This window comes from Amphibalanus amphitrite, unplaced genomic scaffold (assembly GCF_019059575.1).
Source record: "Amphibalanus amphitrite isolate SeventyFive unplaced genomic scaffold, NRLGWU_Aamphi_draft 000221F_arrow, whole genome shotgun sequence".
NCBI lineage: Eukaryota > Metazoa > Arthropoda > Thecostraca > Balanomorpha > Balanidae > Amphibalanus > Amphibalanus amphitrite.
The window spans coordinates 485,434-507,809 of record NW_024881716.1 but is presented as its reverse complement, the minus strand read 5'-3'; the positions used below and the strand labels follow the sequence as shown (position 1 = coordinate 507,809).

Sequence of the window (22,376 nt, the reverse complement as noted above, 5' to 3'; positions counted from 1 at the left end):
TAGGTATGTCGTGCACCTTATGTCTTTACTGTTTATTGCAAAAGTGTGACTTCTCGCTAACTCTTTTGAATAACGATTTATCCTATTGTTTTGTTTAACTACAATAAGTCTAAAATTTCATTTTTGGACACATGAATTGCATGTTCACAAACTATGCGCTGGACAATTCAAAATACCAACATTTTCAATAGCATTTTCAAACACATGGTGGTTCTCGCATCGATGGGTAAAATACACGACTGGGTGCGGAATTCGTTAACACATTTGCCAAATACTTATGTACTCTTGCTTCATACATGACATTGCCCTTGAATCGCAAGAAGAAAATGCTAATGAACATGTTTCTGAACTCTATGAATGCACGCTTGGTTCCATCAAGAAACTAATCAACGAATAATTTTACAGTAATGCTACTGAAAATCATGTAGTGTAATGTAAATCATGTATTTCAGCGTGCATCAAGGCATGAAAATAAATATGCAATTGCATGTATAACAGCGAATTGTATTACATCTGAATATTGGCTTATTGCGTGTTAACGATTTATGTCCGTCAGTGGGCTATAAATACCTTGGTCAAAAGCTATTGATCCACCAACGTCAAGCTGCATTTACGGATTTACACGGTTGATATTTTGACTTATAACTATCATCTAATGACCGTCATTGTTTCATTTCGCCAGGGTTCGTGCCTCAGGCAATAGCTGCGGGCACCGATGTCTGCAATCACCACTGCCGCGACTTCCATCGCCGGCAACTTCAGCAGATTATTCGAGAGAAGTTAAGAAGTTTCAAAGAGGAGCAATTCAATGTTCAGTTCGAGGTGGTCTTCTTCCATGCTTCCTGCATCGATGGCCTCATGCGGCGCATGAAAAAGGAAAAGTACGGCTGGCACAAATCTGACGAGGAACGTCTCGTTCCCTATCTTGGTACAGGCTGGTTCGAGCAGCACATAAACCAGAAAGATTACAATCGTGTTGCCCATGGCACATTCCAGGTGAAACCCCGTGTGTGGGGACAGCTAATGAAACTGCGAGTCAGGTTCACCAGAGAGAAATGTGTTCGTGGAGCATCTGAGACAGGTTGAACGGGGAGTTTTCGTTGGAGTTGTGTGAGGCGATTTTAGGTAAATGGTTGGTCAAAAATTGTTATGTTGGCGCAGTAGTTTTCTGGATGTTTTGCGTTGAATTAAGTGTTTGTGCATGTCGTGTGATTTGCATATATGTACATACCCGTGACATTGTAACTGGCCATTGTTAGGTATACATATTAGAAGCCACCATGCATTTCAATATATCATTTCATGATGTAGTCTCAAAAAACTGTGATGAACTAGTTAGCATGATAGAAAAACAGCATAATGTAAAACTGAAGCCGACAAAGACGGAGATCGAATCACTTTCTGCTTATCGGCGAAAACGTTTGTGGTCGTGGAAAAAGTGCGGTGGCTGGAAACGTTCTCAAATGGTGGAAAATACCCCTGATTTCTCGTGGAGTGTGAGTAACGTAGTACACTTTTGGAACAACGTGCTGATCGAAAACCGCCATTTGCAGAAACGTGTTGCAAAATTGAAAACTGAGAAGCGCGTGCTTCAGAACCGACCGAACGCCACTAAAGTCAGGTCAGAGTCTGTTGGCAAAAGAGGAGAGAGAAAGCGTCTAAAAAAGGCTAGCTTGACCAAGCCAAGCAATTCTGAATCCCCAACAAAAGTTTTACGTCATGTCGTCAAATCTGGCGTATCATTTCATCAGTACGGCAATTTACGTTGTCATGGTATGCCCGGGCGCACAAAATTGATCAAACGAGACAAAGAATTACGGGCTGACGCCGAACGTCAAGGGCATCTTCACGATCGAAGTGCAAACTCCTCCCAGATACCTTTGCTCACAGCATGCAAGCGTATACTGGGTGGAACCCGTGGAGCCGGAGAGAACGCTCCCGGAAAACTTTGGTTCAAGATAAGTGGAGATGGCACTCAATGCCGGAAAGTTGGCTTTGTTAACCTGACTGTTGAGCTTATCCGTCCCCTTCCAGCCAAACGCTCAGCCACTGTTTTAGCCTGCGTCAAGGGAGCTGAGGACGCCGAGACCCCAGACCTGGTGGCTGCCCTGAGGCAGATTGATGCTGAGATGCAGGCTATTAAGGACATCAACGGTGTACCCGTTCAGTTTTATCTCGGCGCCGACCTGAAATTTATATGGATGGTGTTGGGCCTGGCAGGCGGTTTGAGCGACTTTCCCTGTCCATACTGTACCGTTCATCGAACCAAAAAACATCTGGAAAGAGGAGAGGAGCGCTCGATTGACACCATGGCTGCTCTGGGCAGTCAGAGCAAAATGTCCAGGAAAAAGGCATCCTACCGCCAAGGCATGAAGGGACCGCCCTTGCTGACGCAGATCCCTATCCGTCGCGTTATTGCTGATGAGATGCACTTGATTCTGAGAGTTTTCGATCGCTTGTTTTTGAAAATTAAGGTTCAGCTTGCCAAAGAAGGGCGTTTGGCAGATCTTGAAACCAAGATGGAAGTCATTCTGAAGCGCAAGGTCAAAATTACAGAAAATATGCTTGTTTCCACGAGACTAAACCTGAAGGACCGCGAACTGCTCTTGGACCAGCTTAACATGGGACTGCCAGTTGAGGAATGTGGGAGGCAGTTCATGCGACTTATCCGCTCTGTTCGTGAAATGTGTCGCACAGGCGAGGCCGACAGAGCAACGCTGCAGCGTTTGTGTGACGATTGGCGGGTCCATTTTTTGTCTGTGTGTCAGGATAGCGATTTTACTCCGTATATGCATATTATGTGTTTTCACCTACCCGACCTCGTGTGTGACACTGATGCATTTTTTCATCATTTCAATCAGCAGCTGGTGGAAAAAGCGAACATGCAGCTACGGAAAGATGCTGAAAGATACAAATATTCACCACATAGTTTGATGCTGCAGAGTGTTAAACGTCATATGCTGTCCTAGGAATGTTAGGAGGCAGTTCATGCGACTTATCCGCTCTGTTCGTGAAATGTGTCGCACAGGCGAGGCCGACAGAGCAACGCTGCAGCGTTTGTGTGACGATTGGCGGGTCCATTTTTGTATGTGTGTCAGGATAGCGATTTTACCCCGTACATGCATGTTATGTGTCTTTACCTACCCGACCTCATGTGTGACAATGTTAAACGTCCTGTGCAGTCCTAGGAATGTTAGGAGGCCAATACACGAAAGAGGTTGCAATATGTGTTTCCGTTCCATGATTATTCCAACGTGCTTAATTTTATCATAGTGGCCATCCTCTAGCTATGCCAGGAGTCAAAGAGGCTATTCCTGGCACTGAGTCAATAAAACATGGCGATGAAGTGGGTACAAGAGTCACCGATCACTGTTCGTTCCAATCAGTGATGAACGTCCCCACAACCAAACGTCAGTCGACGTTTCGACAAATGCTACTAACTGCAAGAGTTGCAGACCAAATACTGGAGATGTCAATCGGTAGCAATCTTTTCAGATGCCAAAGGATCAATCTGGTAATAACTTGGTACATTTTGTATTTCGAACCTACGAGTATGCATATTGCTTGCTTAATTGTTTTTACAATGCTACGCCAAGGGCATGTAAACCTTAGTTGTTGCACTAAGAAAATAAAATTCGGAGAAAGGCACGTTGACGGTTTTTAGAAGCCAGTTTAGAAGACAGTTTCTTACAGATCTATCGCTTAGAACAGTCAACATTTTTTAAACCCTGGTACAGTTTCTAGGAAAATTTTCTTTTGACGTAACTACCTTTTCTCACTTGTTTCATAAAAAAAATGCTAAGTCGTTAACAGTATAACTAAAATACCCACCAATTGTATCCACTTATTCAGAATCCCACTGATGTCCAGCTCCTCGTCAAAGAGGTTCAGTGGGATCCAGTGGGATCATCAGTTTAAGAAACTGGTGCACCAGCTGAGTAACAATCGTGCCGTGGTTTTTTTTACGCCATGCGCAACAAGTCATGCTTAATCCTCTCCCGTATTGGTGTTTTACCAGCCGCGAACGTATATGGTCCGTTGGACCATTGCCGTTTGTCCCTTGATCGAGCTAGAGCTTCGCGGATGAAACGGGCGTGCTGCCCGTGACGAGAGGAAGCCGATGATACCTAGTTTTAAGGTCCCAGGCCATTGGCTGACCTTCCAGGTCAGGTCAATGACCCAAAGGTCGGGAATATCATACCTTGTTAGAACTTCGTAAAGTGAGGTTGTGATAGGTTTTTTCCGGGATGCTTACCACGATGTCATGTTAATTTTGGATCACATATCATGCCCCCATGCCATTAGATCAGGTAGGGTCAGGTCGGGTCAGGTCAGGCTACCAACCAGTGGACAAGTCCTGTCGGGTATTGATAGTAGGTATCAACCACCACTGACAGCTTCGTAACATGTTACAAAAGCACCATAACTTCTAAGTAAATGTTCAGATGGGTTATGAATTCGATATTAGCTTCAAAAACTTCCCTAAAAACATGTAGCAGGACAAGTCCTGTCGGGTATTGATAGTAGGTATCAACCACCACTGACAGCTTCGTAACATGTTACAAAAGTACCATAACTTCTAAGTAAATGTTCAGATGGGTGATGAATTCGATATTAGCCTCAAAAACTTCCCTAAAAACATGTAGCACTCGCAAAAGTGAACCAAGGTCATCAAAGGTCAATGACTTTGATCTGACATTCACTTGACCTTGATGCCCACTATAATGCATGGAACCAACATTTCACATGTCTGAGCCTTTACAACTTCAAACAGAGTGGAAACACGCAGATAATGCTAACCGATATATGTACAGTCACCAGCACTTGCTACTAATCACCTCGTTTTTGCTCAGTAGTTTGAAGACCGATCAATTCTCAGTCGAGCAAGATACGTCAAACGATCGGTTTGGTCCTCCGATTTTCGAATATCTAATTTGTTTTTGTATGTTCGAAGCATTTTGGGATGAGGAGCCAAAAAACGTCTTTTCTGCCCTAAAGTTGCCCCAAGAAGTCGTAGAAACTAGTCCCGCCTCTGACCCACAGACCACTAGTGCCATCTCTTGTCAGCCGAACAAACCGCAGAAGTAAATAATGTCACGTGACCTTTGCACACGCTACAATTACTACGCAGTTGTAGTGGGGGAAGCGGGGCGGAGGCGTGGAGAGGGACGCGATCGGTCCGGTCGGCTGGGGTCAGGTCGCCGAAGTCGGAGGTCATCCGCCGGAGGGTGTTTGGGCGGTTGAGCCGTGTGGGCTGGGGCTTGCGGAGTGGGGAGCGTCTGGACCTGTCTGGAAACAAGTTCTACAACGCTGTGGCAGTCGAGAATATTGTGAGGAAAGCGAGGGAGAGAGAGAGAGAGAGGGAGAGAGAGAGTGGAAGAGAAAGAGGGAGATAGAGGGAGAGAGGGAGAGAGAGGGAGAGGGAAAGAGAGGGAGAGGGAGAGAGGGAGAGAGAGGGAGATGGAGAGAGGGAAAGAGAGAAAGAGAGAGAGGAGAGAGAGTGGAAGAGAAAGAGAGAGTGAGAGAGAGGGAGAGTGAGAGAGAGGGAGAGGGAGAGAGAGGGAGAGGGAGAGAGTGGGAGAGAGAGGGAGAGAGAGGAAGAGCGAGAGAAAGAGAGAGAGAGAGGAGAAAGAGAGTGGAAGAGAAAGAGGGAGATAGAGGGAGAGAGGGAGATGGAGAGAGAGGGAGAGAGAGGGGAGAGAGAGAGGGAGAGAGAGGGAGAGAGAGGGAGAGAGGGAGAGAGAGAGGGAGAGAGAGAGAAAGAGAGAGAGGAGAGAGAGTGGAAGAAAAAGAGGGAGAGAGAGGGAGAGGGAGAAGGAGAGAGAGGGAAAGGGAGAGATGGGAGAGAGGGAGAGAGAGGGGAGAGAGAGGGAGAGATAGGGGGAGAGAGAGAGAGAGAGAGAGAGAGAGAGAGAGGAGAGAGAGAGAGAGAGAGAGAGGAGAGAGAGAGAGAAGAAAGACTGGAGGGAAGGGATAAGGACGGGAGGAGAGAAAAGAGAGACAGAAAAGGAAAACCAGGAAGGGTAAAATGAGAGAGAGGGTAATGGGTAAATCAGTGAGAGGGAGCGAGAGAGAAAACATTTAGTTGTGTCAGCTTGTTTCGTATGTAAAATGTAAATTTGCTTCCCATCATTTCAGCTTCGGATTGGAAATTAAATCTTAGCGTCCTTATGATAAACCCACGCTGACGGGATGGGGGACGTTTTTATGGTCGGGGCATTCCACGTCAAATCAAACACCGAAATCCGTCATCCCCTTCGATTTTTCTGAAAATTTGTAGGCAGACTGGGCATGGTTCAAAACTGAGTTACGTATAATATTTTCGAAATTTGATAAAGTATCGCTGAGATATAGGTCATCGAATATAGCCAAAAATTCCACACATCAATTTTTTAAATGTCTATAACTCTGGTTCCTTTTCTGGTATCAAAATGATATTAACAGGGTCTTGTAGGCAATTGATAAGGCTTTGATTTTTAATTATAAAATTAAATTGAAGTGACCTTGAAATGCATTTGACCTTGAATTAAAACAGAAAAATTTAAATAGCAAAAAACACGTCACCTTCGATTCGGGTAATTTTTACATATTATGTCCGTCACAATGTTCCTAACCATCTGTGAAAAAAATTGGAGTGGGCCATTCATAACTCTCGCGGCAAACGCCGTTTTCATGCATCAACATCACGCAACCGCGCGTGACCTTGAAAGACAGAGTCAAGACATGCTTGCTTGTGTACACTTTCTGAAATGAATGATTGCTGATTAGTGATATCCCAAGCTCTGCGAGAATGGAAATACATAGTCATCGTAGTCAAGCATTCAAGTTCCATAGTAAAAGTGTCTCAGACAAACGGTATTTTGCGGTGAATTTTGAGCCGTGTGGAAATGCATCATGAAGCCAAAAATTCAACGAAAACATTATCACGCAACGTTATCTTCACGTCTTTTTATCTTCACTATACGAAAGAATATACATTTTTGAGTATGTATGGGGAATTTCTAGTTAATCCAATAACAAATATGGCAGTTAGAGACCTGCTAAGAGTAACATGTCGCCGGCTGAGGCGGGATCGGCCGACCCGGGAAACGCAGCAATCACAATTTTGTGTTTACACGTTCATATTTCAATTGTTTACCAACCGATTTTCAAAATTCTTACACCATAAGATTGCCTGTACATTTCTTAGTCTTCTCACAAAATTTGACGCGAATCGAACGAAATCAGCGGTAAGGAGCGCGATGTAAAGACGGAACCGTTCCGTTCCGTCCCGGCACAGTCTACAATTCAGGCGGCGGCTAGCGGTCGGCGCCGGCTGCCGAGTCGCCGCGTCGCCGCGGCGACAGGATGTTCACTTTACACCGCTATTACTAGACCAGTTGTGAACCGATTTTCTTCTTGCTTGCACGATGAGATGTGCAATTCAATTTTGGACAGGTAGCTATAATTAATTTCGCATTAATACTATGAGATATTGGCGAAAAACAGGAGGGGTGGGCCGTGGGGCGAAATTCGCTCTTCCCCTCCACTGCGCGTGCTAACATACGTTTGCATATGTGCCATTTTCTTCAAAACTTATGAATGGCCCACTCTAATTTTTTCACAGGTTGTTAAGAATATGGTAGGCAATAAAATATATGAAAATTAGCCAATTCGAAGGTGACTTGTTTTTTGCTATTTCAATTTTTGTGCTTAAGAACAGAGTTAAGCAAATTTCAAGGTCATATATTTAAGTAGGTGCAATTCTAAACAAATGCTTAAGAAATTACCTAAACAGTAAGGTTTATTTCATTCAAATCAAACAAGTACAACCAAAGTTATGGTCGTTCAAAAATATAAAGATGCAACATTTTGTAAAAATTCGATGCCCTATATTTAGAAGACCTGTGGTCAGAATGTGCAAAAAACATCAATGTAATGTTGGGGGCGACACAGGAACTCGCTCACAAATTTATAATGAAATCGCTGATGGTAAGGTGCAAAACAGCCGATTTTTGTTCGATTTGACGTGGAATGCCCCGGTCGTCGTTGGCAGCTCGGCACCAATGGGGATGATGTTGAGGGATTCGCAAATATTTCATAAAAGAGATGATATTTTTTTGCATCACCTATTAAACATTTTTTTTACGTCTGCTATGAAAATGTTAGGCCCAGTTCCTTCAAGATCAGGTCCACGACTCCACAGCTTACAACAGGAGCTAGCTAACATCACAATTCACCCGCGCCGTGTTGGTGGCATGAACTTTCCGTCGAGTGCTGAGGGGGGGGGGGGGGGGGAGGCGTTTCACGCCCCTCCGTCTAACTCGGCTCCTGGGCCACGTAGCGACACGCGGTAAACGGCAATCGAAAAAGCGTCAAAAATAAGAAGGAAAACACTCGGTCATTTTAAGGTCAGGGCAAAGGTCAGGTCACCAGAGCTCATCAAAGGCCAAATTTTGTCGATTTCAACGATTTTAAACATCCGACGGCTAACTCTGGAACCAATAGAGCTACAGCGCCGTGTAAAAGCGCATTCGATAGTTCTTTTAACGCTCTTTCGCCAACATGCCCTCAAATTTGACCTCAGATCAACGGTTTAGCCCCCAGAGGGCACCGCTCTGATTGACCTCAAATTTGACCACAGATCAACGGTTTAGCCCCCGTGTTTTCACCGCTCTAGCACGTCTCTGTCAAATCAAAAGTTATAGTAAAAAAAACTGCTGAAGACCTTTCATGACCTGAGATGACCTCAGGGGCACACAAAGGGGGCACAGGTGCAATTTTCCGATTCAGAGTGTCATGTTTACATATGAACCGATGTTTGAGAGGGTGTAGAACGACATTCGGCCAAAAGAGGCTCATTTCAATTTCCTCCCATTGACTTACCTATATGGAGCAGCCGCAAAATTGACCTGACCTTAGGTCACAACTCATAGATATAAAAAAATCCGAGATATCTATTTTATACATACTGTTACCCTAAGCAAGTACTGAAAGTTTCAAAGTGATCGCTCAGTCGGTGTAGCTACAGCGAGCTTTCTAACTTTTTCTGAGGTAAGGTCACTTGACGTTACATGGTGACCTGACCTTGAATGACCGGGATCAGAAATTTTCATAGCATGTGCGAAAAAGATGTCGGAACGGGTGTATCTAAAACAGCGGCGCTACACGTCGCCATTTTTGAGATATTCGCGAAAAACCTAGGGGGCGTAAAAACGCCCCCCCCCCCAGGACGGCGCGGATCAAACGGCCCCTGAGACCTCGGGGTGGTGCCCCTGAGACCTTGGGATGGTGCCCCTGAGACTTCGAGATGGTGCCCCTTCGGACCCGGGGAGAGTGCTCCTTCAGACCTCGGACTTCGGAAAAGTGCCACTGGAAACTTGGAATGGTGCCCCCGGAGACCTCGGGATGGTGCCCCCAGACCTCGCGATGGTGCCGCCGGAGACCTTGGGATGGTGCCCCGGACCCTCGAGATGGTGCCCTCTCCGACCTTGGGATGGTGCCTGCGGAGAACTCGGGATAGTGCCCCCTGAGAACTCGAGATGGTGCCCCCGCGGACCTCGGGATGGAAATAGATGGACAATATTAAACTAAAAACTAAAAAAACTCAACTAAACTTTAAAAAAACCGAGGCGAGGGACAGAAATGGGCCTCCGGGAGACCCCGAAAACGGTACCCTATTCCGATAGACCTTCTGGATGGTGCCCCCTTAGGAGACCTCTGGGTTAAAGCTCCCGTCGGTGACCTCCGTGATGAATAAAAAAAACTCCGTGATGGGCCCCCGGGAGGCCCAAGGGGGGGGGGGAGAATGGCCCCATGCCCTCCTTCTAGATCCGCCACTGAAATGATCTGACCCAAGATCTTACCTAAAAACGACCAAAAGCCTTCCTTCATTGTCCGAAAACCGCTGACAGTTGATAGCTCAATGACACTAGAGCCGTGCATAAGGAGGCGTGAAAACACTCTCCTCATCTCGATCTATTACGAGAGGACCATGTCATGGCGTGAGAAAGGTGTTCTCAAAATAGATGACACTGTATGAATGAGTAAATAATTCACGCCCCGTTGGGCTATTGGCGGACCCTATCACCTGACGGGATGGTGCAGCCGTTTCGTCCTCCACCTGAGATCTCGGAAAGTTACCGACCGATTTTGAAAATTCGAAGAACGTTCGATAGCCCCACCAGGGGCTATCGAACCTTGTTACCAGGTTTCGTTGACCTAGGTGCAACCCATGACGTCACAAGTCAGGTCAAAGGTTGCATTTTCTCACCGATTTAGTCTAAGGAATGCGTTACAGTCAGTTAACACATCAAATAAAAGGCATGTTATCGAAAAATATCGATGGAGCGTGGTTGCGCAATACATATGTTGCCTAAAGAGGTCACTGATGCCAGGTCAGGTCAAAGAGGTCAGGTCACTAAGGGTCACAATATGAACCTAACTATGCTAATTGCTAGGGTCGCGTGATGCATGTTTTATGGTCAATTTTACATTTAAAATTCAATGGTGTGGGCTAGACGGCCATAAGGCCGGTTTAGATTACGTTCTGGTGGAGGTCAGGTCAAGGTCAGGTCAAAAAAGGTTAAATTTCAGAGTTGATATTTTGCATAAAGGGGGTATCTATTCGATGCAGCTCATCACGGGAAATCCAATGGTGGTCTTTGGCTTGCTCTGTGTGTTCTGTGACGGCTAAAAATTGAGTTTGAAAATTTTACGTAATACATTTTGAGTAGTGTTTTTTTTGCCATAACTTTGTTATGGCAAAAAAAAAATTGAGCTGTCGAGTTTAACCCTCGCCGGCACAGGGGGTTGATGCACCCCCCCCCCCCTAAGGTTTTTTGCAAATAACTCGCGTAAAAAGCGGCCGATCGCGACGAAACTTTTAGTACCCTCGCATTGATCAATTTTACACCTATCCTGAAAATTTCATGACCCTGACCCAAATGACCTTGGACCTGTGACCTCTTTTCCGAGACCATGTTTGGCCGGAATCGCGATTCGGCGTATGTCGGCTCGCATTAGCCGCGCTTTTGCAAGCTTTTCGTGGTTTCAAATGTTCAAACATGTGATTTGATGTTGCTCCCATACATTAGGGTGGGTGTCAAGGTCACCTGAAGGTCAGGTCAGGTCATTGACCTTTGGTGACCTCCGGTGACCTCGGTTCACTTTTTCGAGTTTTACATGTTTTTAGGCTAGTTTTTGGAGTTGAATTCGAATTTAGCAACCATTTGAACATTTATGAAGTAGTTTTGGTGCCTTCGTAACATGTTACGAAGCTGTCAGAGGCGGTTGACACGTATTACGAATACCCGTCACAACCCCTTCCGGTTGACCTGACCTGACCTGACCCGACCTGGTCTAAATGCTTAAAGACATCATCTCTGATCAAAACTAACACGATATTCGTGATCAGCACCCCGGAAAACCACATAGCAGCCACACTTTACGACTTTTTAACAGGTCCCGATTTTCCCGGTTTTCGGGTCATTGACCTGACCTGGAAGGTCACCCGATGACCTAGGACCTTAAAATTGGGTATCATCGGCTTCCTCTCGTGACGGGCAACACGCTCGTTTTTTCCGCGAAGCTCTAGCTCGATCAGGGGCCAAACGCGAGGGGGTCGTATCCCCCCCCCCTTGTGCCGTCGAAGGACGCAAAATGGCCTGTGCCGGCGAGGGTTAAGTTTGGCATATCTAGAACAGATAGTTCTATAACATATATTCCAGCTTTAATTTTGAATGTTGTTGTTATTTTCGGGCTGTTATACTTCTATAGTTTTGATGGTCGAAATCAATTTTTGTTTAGAAATTAGAGTTGGCAGTTTTGTAGCGCTGTTTATTTTACATCTTTTTTATGTTGAATACCTATCTTTTGTTATCTTCAAAACTGTAAGCGTGACAGCTCTTCCTGCTAAACCTTTTATTGGGTCGAAAATGACAGAACATGACGTCACTCTGACGTCATTTGTGACTAACCTTTCATAAGAGCTCTGGAAAAATTTGGTCACAAGGTGTAAAATGATGCCCGGAGGGGTCTTGAAAGTTCGGTGGCGACCTACGCTATTCTTTAGGAGATATCGGCTGAAAAGGAGAGGGGGCTGTTTCGCGCCCCCCTCCCCCCAACGGGGCTCGAGGCTTTCAGTTGTTGCTCTCACATAACTCTTGGTTATATTACAACGTAGTGGAATTGCAAGCTTGGCAATATAAGCTTCCTGCCAGCGCCGGACCCGAGTTTAAACATGCAGGCTGAATTTTAACATTTGACTTTTAAATTTTTACCGTTGAGCTTTTTAGAAGTTGTAGGTATGAACTGTTCAGCTCCTTTTTTGGTCCATCACAGGGGGCTTGTATGTCATTTTTCAATCAAAATCGAATTAAAAACTTTTTATTGGGTCTGGTTATCTCGCCAACTTTTTAACTGAATTGTTTAGTAGCTTTTGATTGGGCACTGCCCACGTTGTCTGTCAAACTTTTCGTGTCAACGAGAAGAGGCTGCTGACATCGTTTGTCGCGGTTAGATAATACCAATCCACGTCTCAGTGTGGCTGCTCGATCGCACTTTCCCTGGCCCACCTCTCCCACCAGGCTGGGCTTTGCCCGGCACAGCCGTCGCCTCAGTGCCTCGGGCGGTGACCCGTTCAAAGGGGCTCACAATTCGTATGGTGCCGTGGCTCTCAAACCAACACAGAACAGTGAAACGCACAGGCTTACCTTCCATATAAGGCGAGCGGCTGATTCTGGCGCCGGGGCTTCATTCATGCTAAAGCGCCAAATCACAGCGCCGCATTTCAGTTAGTGTCGGGCGCAAAAGCTACTATGCTCCGCCCCTCCATCACGTGACCCTGCCCTCACGTGGCCTCAGTCACGTGGTGTTTCCACTTCTTGGCGCATGGCGGCGCTAGTCTCGCAAGGGCGGTGGTAGCTTGCTCCCCCGCCGTCCGGGGGTGATGGGTAGCAAGTGCTGGTGACTGTACGTCGAATCGCGATTCCCGCCCAGCATGGTCTCGAGAAATTCACTACGTTTCCATGACAAGTCTAAACCTGAAACACTAAACAGACTCTTTCCGCAGTCAGGAAATCGCATGCGAGAGCCTATTGGGAGCACGCTCGCATCAATCGCACGCTTCTCCGCATGCGATTGATGCGGGCAGAATTTTAATGCATTTGAATAGGCTCTCGCACGCGATTTCTTGAATGCGGAAAGAGTCTGTCTCAGCCTTAAATCGATTTAGCGAAATTTCACGTGCGTTTTTCTCGGATGCTATTCACCTTATGCAAAAAATGAGCATATATATGGTTTTAGCTGGCATCTAATCCTATATTTACGTTTAACCCGCGCCCCGGCCCCCCCCCCCCATTTGGTACACATTTGGTCAGATATGGTACAGATTTGGTCAAATTATAGGTTCAGTGTGTTTCTTCGTAGCTATAGCTAGTGGCTAATTACTTATATGCCTTCTTTGTCACACTATCAGACATTATCATCGACTAAAACACTTAAATGAATTCATAATTTAAATATATTTGTTGTAAAAGAGATTTGGTACAGATTTGGTCAAATTAAGTGTATTCGCCAGATGCCCGTCGTGAAAACGGCTAATATAAAATTTTTAGTGACTCTGGCTCCGACTCCGAAATGGCAGTCAGGGCTCAAAACCACTAAGCTTTCTCCAACCCACCATTCAGATCGCAAATTCCAAGATCGATGGAGGTCCTGTATCGATAAAAACACGCATCGATCTAACGCGTAAAGGCTCCAGACCGTACACGTGGAGGGAAGAATGTCATGGGACCGTACCGTTATGTTTACCTGGCAGCCCGGCGTTTCAAGCTAACAGTCAGGCTACCTTAGTGTTCGCGCAATCATCTAGCGGACTGGCATTGTTGACAACACGTACGAAACGTCAGAAAGGTTTAAAGGCTGTGTGATTACCGTCACTTATTTCCCTTCTCAGTAACAGAAACAGCGGGAGGGCTGCGAGAGGGTTAAAGCGTCCAACCCTTCCGGCCCACGTGTGAATGTCCGTGCCCCCACTATCGCTTCCAGAAACTGACGCGCGCGGCCGCTATTGTGCGCCCGTCAAACCCAGCCCGCCCTTTGACAGCGGGCGGGTCATCAGCGGTCCGCCCGCGTCCCTTCCTGTGACGTCACTACGGTCCTGGAACGCAAGCGAAGCGTAGCCCAGCGGTGCATTGTTGTCATTGTTGTGGGTACATAGGCATTAAAAACAATTAGTTCTGCTAGCATCATGTCTCTCTCGTCCAATGGTGTAGAATGGTGTGTAATTTGACCTCCAAAGATGAACATGTTTTAAGGTCGAGCTCATGACCTGACCGGTAAAACTCATGTTGCATCCCAATCGATTGCCTATTGTAAAACTGGACGCATTGCAGCTGTTTTACTGCTCTTCCATGTCTCCATCACATGGCAATTGTCCAAAAGTGCTTTTTTCGACTGCTTAACCCTCGCCGGCACAGGTGGGGGGGGGGGGGGGGGAGGGTATGCAACCATCCCCGGAGGTTTTTCGCGAATAACTCGCGTAAAAAGCGGCCGATCGCGACGGAACTTACAGTCCCTCGCATATGTCAATTTAACACCTACCCCGAAAATTTCATGACCTTGACCCAAATCACCTTTGACCTGTGACCTACTTTCCGAGACCATGTTTGGCCGGAATCGCGATTCGGCGTATGTCGGCTCGCATTAGCCGCGCGTTTGCGCTTTTTGTGGTTTCAAACGCTCAAACATGTGATTTGATGTTGCTCCCATGCATTTGGGTGGATGTCAAGGTCACCTGAAGGTCAGGTCAGGTAATTGACCTTTGGTGACCTCGATCCACTTTTTCGAGTTTTACATGTATCTAGGCTAGTTTTTGGAGCTGAATTCGAATTTAGCAACCATTCGAACATTTACGAAGTAGTGTTGGTGCCTTCGTAACATGTTACAAAGCTGTCAGAGGTGGTTGACACGTATTACGAATACCCGTCACGACCCCTACTGGTTGACCTGACCTGACATGACCCGACCCGACCTGGTCTAAATGCTCAATGACATCATCTGTGATCAAAACTAACACGATATTCGTGATCGACACCCCGGGAAACCCCATAGCAGCCACACTTAACGACTTTCTAACCGGTCCCGATTTTCCCGACTTCTGGGTCATTGACCTGACCTAGAAGGTCAATTGATGACCTAGGACCTTAAAATTGGGTATCATCGGCTTCCTCTCGTGACGGGAAACAAGCTAATTTTTTTCCGCAAAGCTCTAGCTCTCAGAGGAGTGCAAGATAGAAATATCCCTGCACTGTAGACCCATTGCCTAAAACCTCTACTTGAAAGGTTTAGGTCTTTCAAAAGTGCTACTTCAACAAAACAGCCTTCGCGTGACACGTGCCACCATGGGTGGAGCTTTTCCGGGAAAGTTTGTGGGGCGAAAAGGCATCAAACCTACACTGTCCGACTGTCAAGTTGAATAAAATGAACACTGAATCAATTCCTGTCGTGGCAAATGTAACATTTTGCATAACACAGACATTCCAAAGCTCCTCAATGATTGATTTGAAAAGCAACAAAGTCCTGCAAATCAGCTTAAGTTGGGCTGCCCCACCAACTGTACAGGAAGCTCCGCCCCTGCGTGCCACGACGATCACCTATATGTAGATGTATTAAGAGCAATTAATTACGGGGTAGAAGAAATAGGCTTCCCACAAAAAGGGCGGCAGGTCGATCAGCCCAACCACTGCAACGGTTACTGAGGCATGAAATATATGCCTCTTAAAAGCGTTACAGGCTGGGCCGGGCCATTATACCGGGCTTCTAAAAAAATTTAGATGGATTTCTTTTGCGAATAGAGGACCCCTAACAACATTAACCCTCGCCCGCACATGGGGGGGGGGGTTGCCATCCCCCCCAGGTAGTTTTTCTGCTCTGCACTCAACATTTTTTAAGCTAGAAGCCTGATTTTTCGTATAGCTGCTCCTCTATCCTTTATCGATGTCCACTGAAAATTTCAAGTTTCTGTGGTTTTTGGTTTCGGAGATATCACCTTGTTTTTCAGGTCATGTCATGACCCAAATGACCAATTCTCAACATCTTGCGTTGGCTATGGGCCTTGTGAGCTTCTGACACCTTGATTTCGGCCTTTTATGCCAGTCTCACCTCCCACCTATCATGGAACATGTTGTTCGACGATGTACAGATGTCAAGGTCAAGGTCAAGGTCAACCTAGGTCATCTAAAATAATTGCGTTTTAGGCAAGCTGAATTTACTTTTCGTGAATTTTTTTGACTGCATTTTTGGTAAAAGCTTCTCAGATCATGATTTCATGTAATATGGACACATAAACAATCGGTGCACACATCAGTATACACACAGACACACACAGACATACAAACACATATAATTGACCTTGACCTAACTTGACCTGAAATGACCTCAGCAGCAAAAACCTGGTCGGGTAGTGTGACAAAGAGCTTCTAGCTGGCTTGGCACCAGAAAACGGCATCGTCATCGGTATATGATAAGCAGCGCACTTGATATCCAACGGTGACCCAAAACAGCAACATTTTTTAGTTTGACCTGACCTGGAAGGTCAATGGCTGACCTGAGAAGGTAAAACTGGGTATCATTGGATTCGTCTCTTCCCAAAAAAATCTTTTTGGTCTTTACCGCCAAGCTCTATCTCCAACAGGAACGAAATGGCGCGGGGGGGATGGCAACCCCCCCCCCATGTGCGTTCTATAGGATGGGAAAATGGCATGTGCGGGCGAGGGTTAAAGCAAAATCAATGCACGTGGAAAAACGGAGAGTTTTTCGTAGATTTATATGACATCATGATTTGAGCTTAAAAAATGAAGCCGTGGTCTTAGGAAGTAAAAGCAAAACTCGTGAATTTATGCTTTCCCAGACTAAGTCGGTCGGTTCGACACCACGGAAGGTCCGCAAACACTTTATGGCAAAGAGAGCAACATCTTGAAACACAATTTTCCACATTATTGACAAGTTTCTGGCTCGAGGAAGTGTTAACAAAAGGTTCACGCACAGATAACAGTAGTGATAGTGATAGATAACAGTGGTTCACGCAATGCAAGGAACACAGCGGCGGCCATAAATCCAATCAAAGGCTCACGGCGAACACCACTCGTGTGAGAGATGCGCTACTCAGACTGTCAATGGTCAGCGATATCGGGTGGCTCTGCCGACGTTTTGGAGGGTACTGCAATATCAGGATGAGCAGAGATCCGGAAACGCTTAAGATCCAATGGTTCCAGCAAGACGGTGCCACGCCAATACCGCTAAAGAAAACCGGGACGCGCTGCCCGAAGCGCTCCCACATGTGGGAGCGCTTCGGGCAGCGCGTGATCTCGAGGTTCGAGACACGTCCGTGGTCGGCGAATTCTCCGAACGTAACCCCACCGGACTTTTTCCTTTAGGATCACCTCAAGTCCCAGGTGTACCGAAACCACCCAAAAAGTTCCGAAGATCATAAGGGTGCAGTGAAGTCAGCGGTGTGCCGTCTGCAGCTTTCCATGGGTCGTGCTGCAGCAGAGGTCGCGCTGCGCCGGGCTAAACTGTGCATCGAGCAAAAAGGGAATAATCTCGAACATAACCTCGGCGCGGCTCAGAAAGGCGACTGCCGAGGATCGAAATCCCCTCAAACGAAATGTCTTTGATGAGGCTTTTAGGTGATACCCAATTATGTTTTGTTACACTGATACACCCTTCAATACGTTAGTTATAAAATCGTCTAGCTTTTTTGAGAAGCCCGGTATGTAAATGCTGATATCTTTCCGTTATCTTAAAAAGATTTCGCTTCGCTTGCGCGGCCCGTTCGCTCGTAATAATATTTCTCCTTCGTTTTAACCCTCGCCCGCAGGGCATATTTTAACAATTTTTTACTGCGTCCTTAAGTTGAGCAGAGGGCACGTGCTATGACTAAGGGCACCGGGCAAGGAACAGACTAGGGCACTGAGGAGGGCAGAAAGTAGGGCAGGGCAAGGCACAGGGCATGGCACAGGACATTTTAGAGGGAAAGGTACAGGTCAGGGCACACAGCAGGGCACAGGTCAGGGAACCGGACGGCACAGGGCAGGGACGCAGTGGGTCAAATCAGCAGGGGCTACGTCCCAAGGCGAGGGGGCTGCGTCCCAGAATGCTGCGTCCCAGAATGGGACGCAGTAAGTGCCTTAAAATATGCCCTGCTCGCCCGTATTCGTGTTTGCCAGCGTCTAACGTATAGGGGGGGAGGGTCCGTTGGACCCTCCTAGCCGTTTGGCCTCTGATGGAGCTAGAGCTTCGCAGAAAAAAACGAGCGTGTTGCCCGCGACGAGAGTAAGCCGATGATACCCAATTTTATGGTCTTATTTATGTCATTGGTTGACCTTCCAGGTCAGGTCAATGACCCAAAAATCGGGAAAATCGGGACTTGCTGGAAGTTCGCAAAGTGAGGTTGAAAAAGGGATTTTGCGGGGCGCTGAACACGTGGTTCAAGTTAGTTTTGACCACATACCCATGATGTCTTAACGTATTTAGGCCACGTCGGGTCAGGTCAGGTCAGGTCAACCAGTAGGAGACCTGCCAGCCATCCATAGCAGATGTTGACCACCATTGACAGCTTCGTAGCATGTTACGAGGGCACCAAAACTACTTCATAAATCTTCAAATGGGAATTCGAAATCAGCTCCAGAAACTACCCTAAAAACATGTAAAACTCGAAAAAGTGAAGCAAGGTCATCAAAGGTCAATGACCTTGACCTGACCTTCACGTGACCTTGAAACCCACACCACAAAAATATTGGAAATTGCGCGGATAATGTGAGCCGACATATGCCAATTCGCGATTCCGGTCGAACATGGTCTCGAGAATCAGACCACAGGTCAAAGGTCATTGGGGTCAGGGTCATTGAATGCTAGGAATATGTGTAAAATTGATTAACTCGAGGGTACTGAAAGTTTTGTTGCGATCGGCCGCTTTTTGCGCAAATTATTTGCGAAAAACCGGGAGGGGTCCGTTCGACCCCGCTGTAACTGCATGTGAAGTCACTAAAAATCTGTCTTTAAAGTAAGAAAGGTTATTCCTCGAGCTGAGAGGGCAAAGTTGTACAGTTGGAGTACTTTAACACACCATGTAGATACGTACTTACATGCATACATTCTCGAATTAAACATCAATAATACCTACTATAGGCATATTGCTCTTTGGAACGTCGCTTTCGGTATGGGGATATCATAGGTCTGGGCCAGCTGACACGGGTGACATCCCCTCAGTGGGGTTCTGGCATGGTCTGCGTTGGCTCATCCACCACCACAATGGGCGGTTCCTCAAAACCAGCGTAATTGACCGGTGTGAGGCGGCGACGTGAGGCACGCGAGTGCGGGACCGTCCCCACGCCGTGGCGGTCCGGGTCAGGGGAGCAGCCCCCTCCCCGCGCGGCGGGCGGTCGCCCATTCATCCGCGACCCCAGCCCCATGACTGAGGGGTTGACAGAGGGCAAACATCACGTATTTAAACTGGACAAACAGACGGTGTTCTACGCTAGGGACATCTCGCGGCTGTGATTCACGATACTGCTTCGCCAAACTGCCTTTAGATGGTGGGTCAGTCGGTGTCCGTCTGCTGCTGTGCGCCGAGAATTAGCCCTATAAATTACGATGAATTACACCTTCTAGTGTGACGACACTGTCACATTATCATATAGGTCGCGTTTAGATGCAAATGAAGAAACGACTGCGTTGAAAAAATATGTCATTTCATCGAACGCTGAAATGCTCGAAGTGCTCGCTAAAAAATAAACTCGCTAACTGAGCCCTAAAGGTCGGCTGCCGTGTTGCATTGCATTTAAGCCAAAAACGCGGGCTGGGTGTAAGTTGACGAGAAACAATTTTTGGCCTGAAGTGTCCTCTAAAGTATGATCTACATAGATCCAGGGAACATATTTGCTATCTATGATGGTTTAGGAGATATTGAATCTTAAGTCCTCCGGTGTACCCTATTTTGCGGCGGCCCACGTGTTAAAAGCTGCTGAACATTTTTACTTTGACCAAAAAACGCGGGCACAGTTTTGACTGTACGAAAATGACTCTTGTCCTATCGTATTCCACGTGGGCTGAAAATTCAGAAACCAGGGAACATATTTGCTACGACCAGTACTTTTCACGATTCAGACCGAAAAGTGAAAAAATAGCCCCAAAACCCTATGACGGGCACCCCTCCGCGGCGCCCGGCCGCGGGTCGCTGTTCCCGAAACGACACACCATGGGATGAAATCTCGCACCGGGCGCCCGAACACGCATTGTGCCGGCGATAGTTTAGTGGAAGGATCGGGGGCGTTGCGGTACGTTAGCATCGCCCGTTGGAACTTATCCACGTCCAGCTCGCCGCTGTTGCCGGTGTTGCCCACAATGAGGCGTTTGATCGTCTTCACTCCGACTTCGGCCCGACAGTTGGCGTGAGGAAATGCCACAGAGGATAGTCGATGACGCACTCCCCAGGCTTCCAGGAAAGCCTCAGTCTCCTTTGCCGTGAATTCAGGGCCGCCGTCACTGGTGAGTTCGTCGGCGATGCCGAAGGTGGAGAACGTCCGTCGGAGACAGGCCCTTGCTGCCGCCGCTCGCTCTCTCGACGACAGGCCAGCCAGAGTACCGGTCGACGACGACGAGATACGTTTGCCCCATGTATGTGAAGAAGTCAGCGCACACTTGCTGGAAGGGATATTCCGGCGGCTGAATGTCTTCCGGGGGTGCGCACGGTTGCGAAGGGGCGTTGCGGTTGCACGGTCCACATCGGTCCCGCATGGAACGGATCTGAAACAGAGACACACAGGTATATCAGCGTTATGCCCGTCTACAGTGTCGGTGCCTGTGACTGAGTCTGTGACTGTGACTGTGGTCAGTGACTGTAGCTGTGACTGACTGACGTGTCTCTGTCTCTCCCCGTCCTGCAGCCGTTGGAGCTCAGTGAGCGAACATGTCGGAGTCGGACGGAGCGCGTCCGCCGGCCGGCCGGCCGCCGCCGCTCAAGACACGCTCCCTATCTCGCCAGTACTCGTCGGACCCCGTCTGGGTAGAGGAAATGGTGAGTACAGAGCTCCCCTCAGCAGGACCCAGCCTCAGCCACAGCAGCTGCTACAGATGGTCACAGGGTTGCCCTATGCGTCCTAGCGACCCTCAGAGCTCCCACCAGCTTCGGGCGGGCCTGGCCGAGGCTTACTCGCAGCGCTTACATCTACTTCAGTTGGAACGCGGTTCCCTTAGCGGCTCCAGAGCTCCCTCAGCTCCGGGGGAGGGCCGGTCCAGTTTGGTCGGCGCGGACCGTCGCACACTGGTCGGAAACGCCCTCACGAGAGGCCACGGGCGATTCCGGAGTTTCGGATTATTTTTTATATAGATCGATTTGAAATTGATCAAATTATTATACTTAGGCCAAAAAAACTAATCCGGGTGACCAAAAATAACTGTAATCAGCCCCCGAAGATGGGGTATCCCAGAACTCGGAAACTGACGCGGAGCAAGAGGTTTCTTGAGCCGGATATTCAGAGTCTTATTGCTGATAGACACCAAATTGAAATCCCACATATTATGCATCAAAATGTTTGTTATGAAGTTGCCAACTGGTCAGTGCAAAATTTTTGGTATACTTTTTCCCTAACTAAGATGTACTACAGCTTTTTTATGAAGGCTCTCCTACAGTGATTCTGGAATATAACTGCAAAGTTTAGGTAAGGAAACAACAGGTAGTCCCATCTAGTTCCACTCTGATTTTTTGTGAGATGAAGTAGGATTTAAATTTACACCAGGGCAACATAAAAGCTAACTGCGCATATTTGCGCAAAATTTGCAGGAGCCGCTCTTCCTACCCAACTACCGCCCGCCCCGCCCCAGTTTCGGCTCGGCCGCCGCGCCCGGCTTACGCTGACCTGTGTGGCCTGCACGCATCCATGCGTAGTTGACTGGTCATTAAAAACAGATGCGCTTGAGTTTATGAATTTTGTGAAAAGCGCGTTTTATGTATGCATTTATGTATGTATTGACATCAAAAGCCTTCCACATATTGCGTGGCGATTACGGCTTGCATTTAGAGAGCCTTGCTATTGACAACCATCACTCGGCTGAAGAAAGTGGAAATTGAAACCTTCGTGAATATAAGACGCTGCAAATATAGGACACCTGTCACTGACGTCGGGTTACCTTGGGCCGTCTTTTTACATTAGATCACAATTCCGGTATTTAACCCTCGATTGGTTTTCTATATTGACCGGGGAGGGTTGGTACAACTCCCTCGCCGTTTCGCCTCTAATTGAGCTAGAGCCTCGCGGAAAAAACAAGCTTGTGTGCCGTTATAAGACGCAAAAATTAGGTACTACCCGATTTTAAGGTCACGGGCTCGGTTTAAG

The 22,376-nt window shown here is 47.2% G+C and overlaps 2 protein-coding genes across 3 annotated transcripts in view; both read left to right on the top strand.

Annotated features, from left to right (window-relative positions):
* Positions 1–1,617: 1,617 nt before the first annotated feature.
* LOC122385507 lies at positions 1,618–20,944 on the top strand. The gene is made up of 3 exons (XM_043373832.1): positions 1,618–2,650; positions 2,982–3,085; positions 20,928–20,944. Exons 1-3 carry the CDS (start codon positions 1,776–1,778, stop codon positions 20,942–20,944), a joined length of 996 nt encoding a protein of 331 aa, XP_043229767.1. The 5' UTR covers positions 1,618–1,775.
* The window catches only part of LOC122385529 (uncharacterized protein ZK1073.1-like), a 46,364-nt gene continuing 44,910 nt past the window's right edge, over positions 20,923–22,376 (top strand). Inside the window, exon 1 of one of the 2 annotated variants that reach the window (XM_043373867.1) lies at positions 20,923–21,058. In XM_043373867.1, the coding sequence (XP_043229802.1) occupies positions 20,951–21,058 (108 nt within the window). In that variant the 5' untranslated portion in view covers positions 20,923–20,950. The remainder of the gene's footprint in view (positions 21,059–22,376) is intronic. The other variant, XM_043373866.1, reaches the window with a different exon arrangement.

Coding starts and splice junctions, on each gene's coding strand:
- LOC122385507 (XM_043373832.1), top strand. CDS start 1,776: ATGCCCGGGCGCACAAAATTGATCAAACGAGACAAAGAATTACGGGCT. Junction 2,651..2,981: donor CCAGTTGAGGAATGTGGGAG/GCAGTTCATGCG, acceptor GAATGTTAGGAG/GCAGTTCATGCGACTTATCC.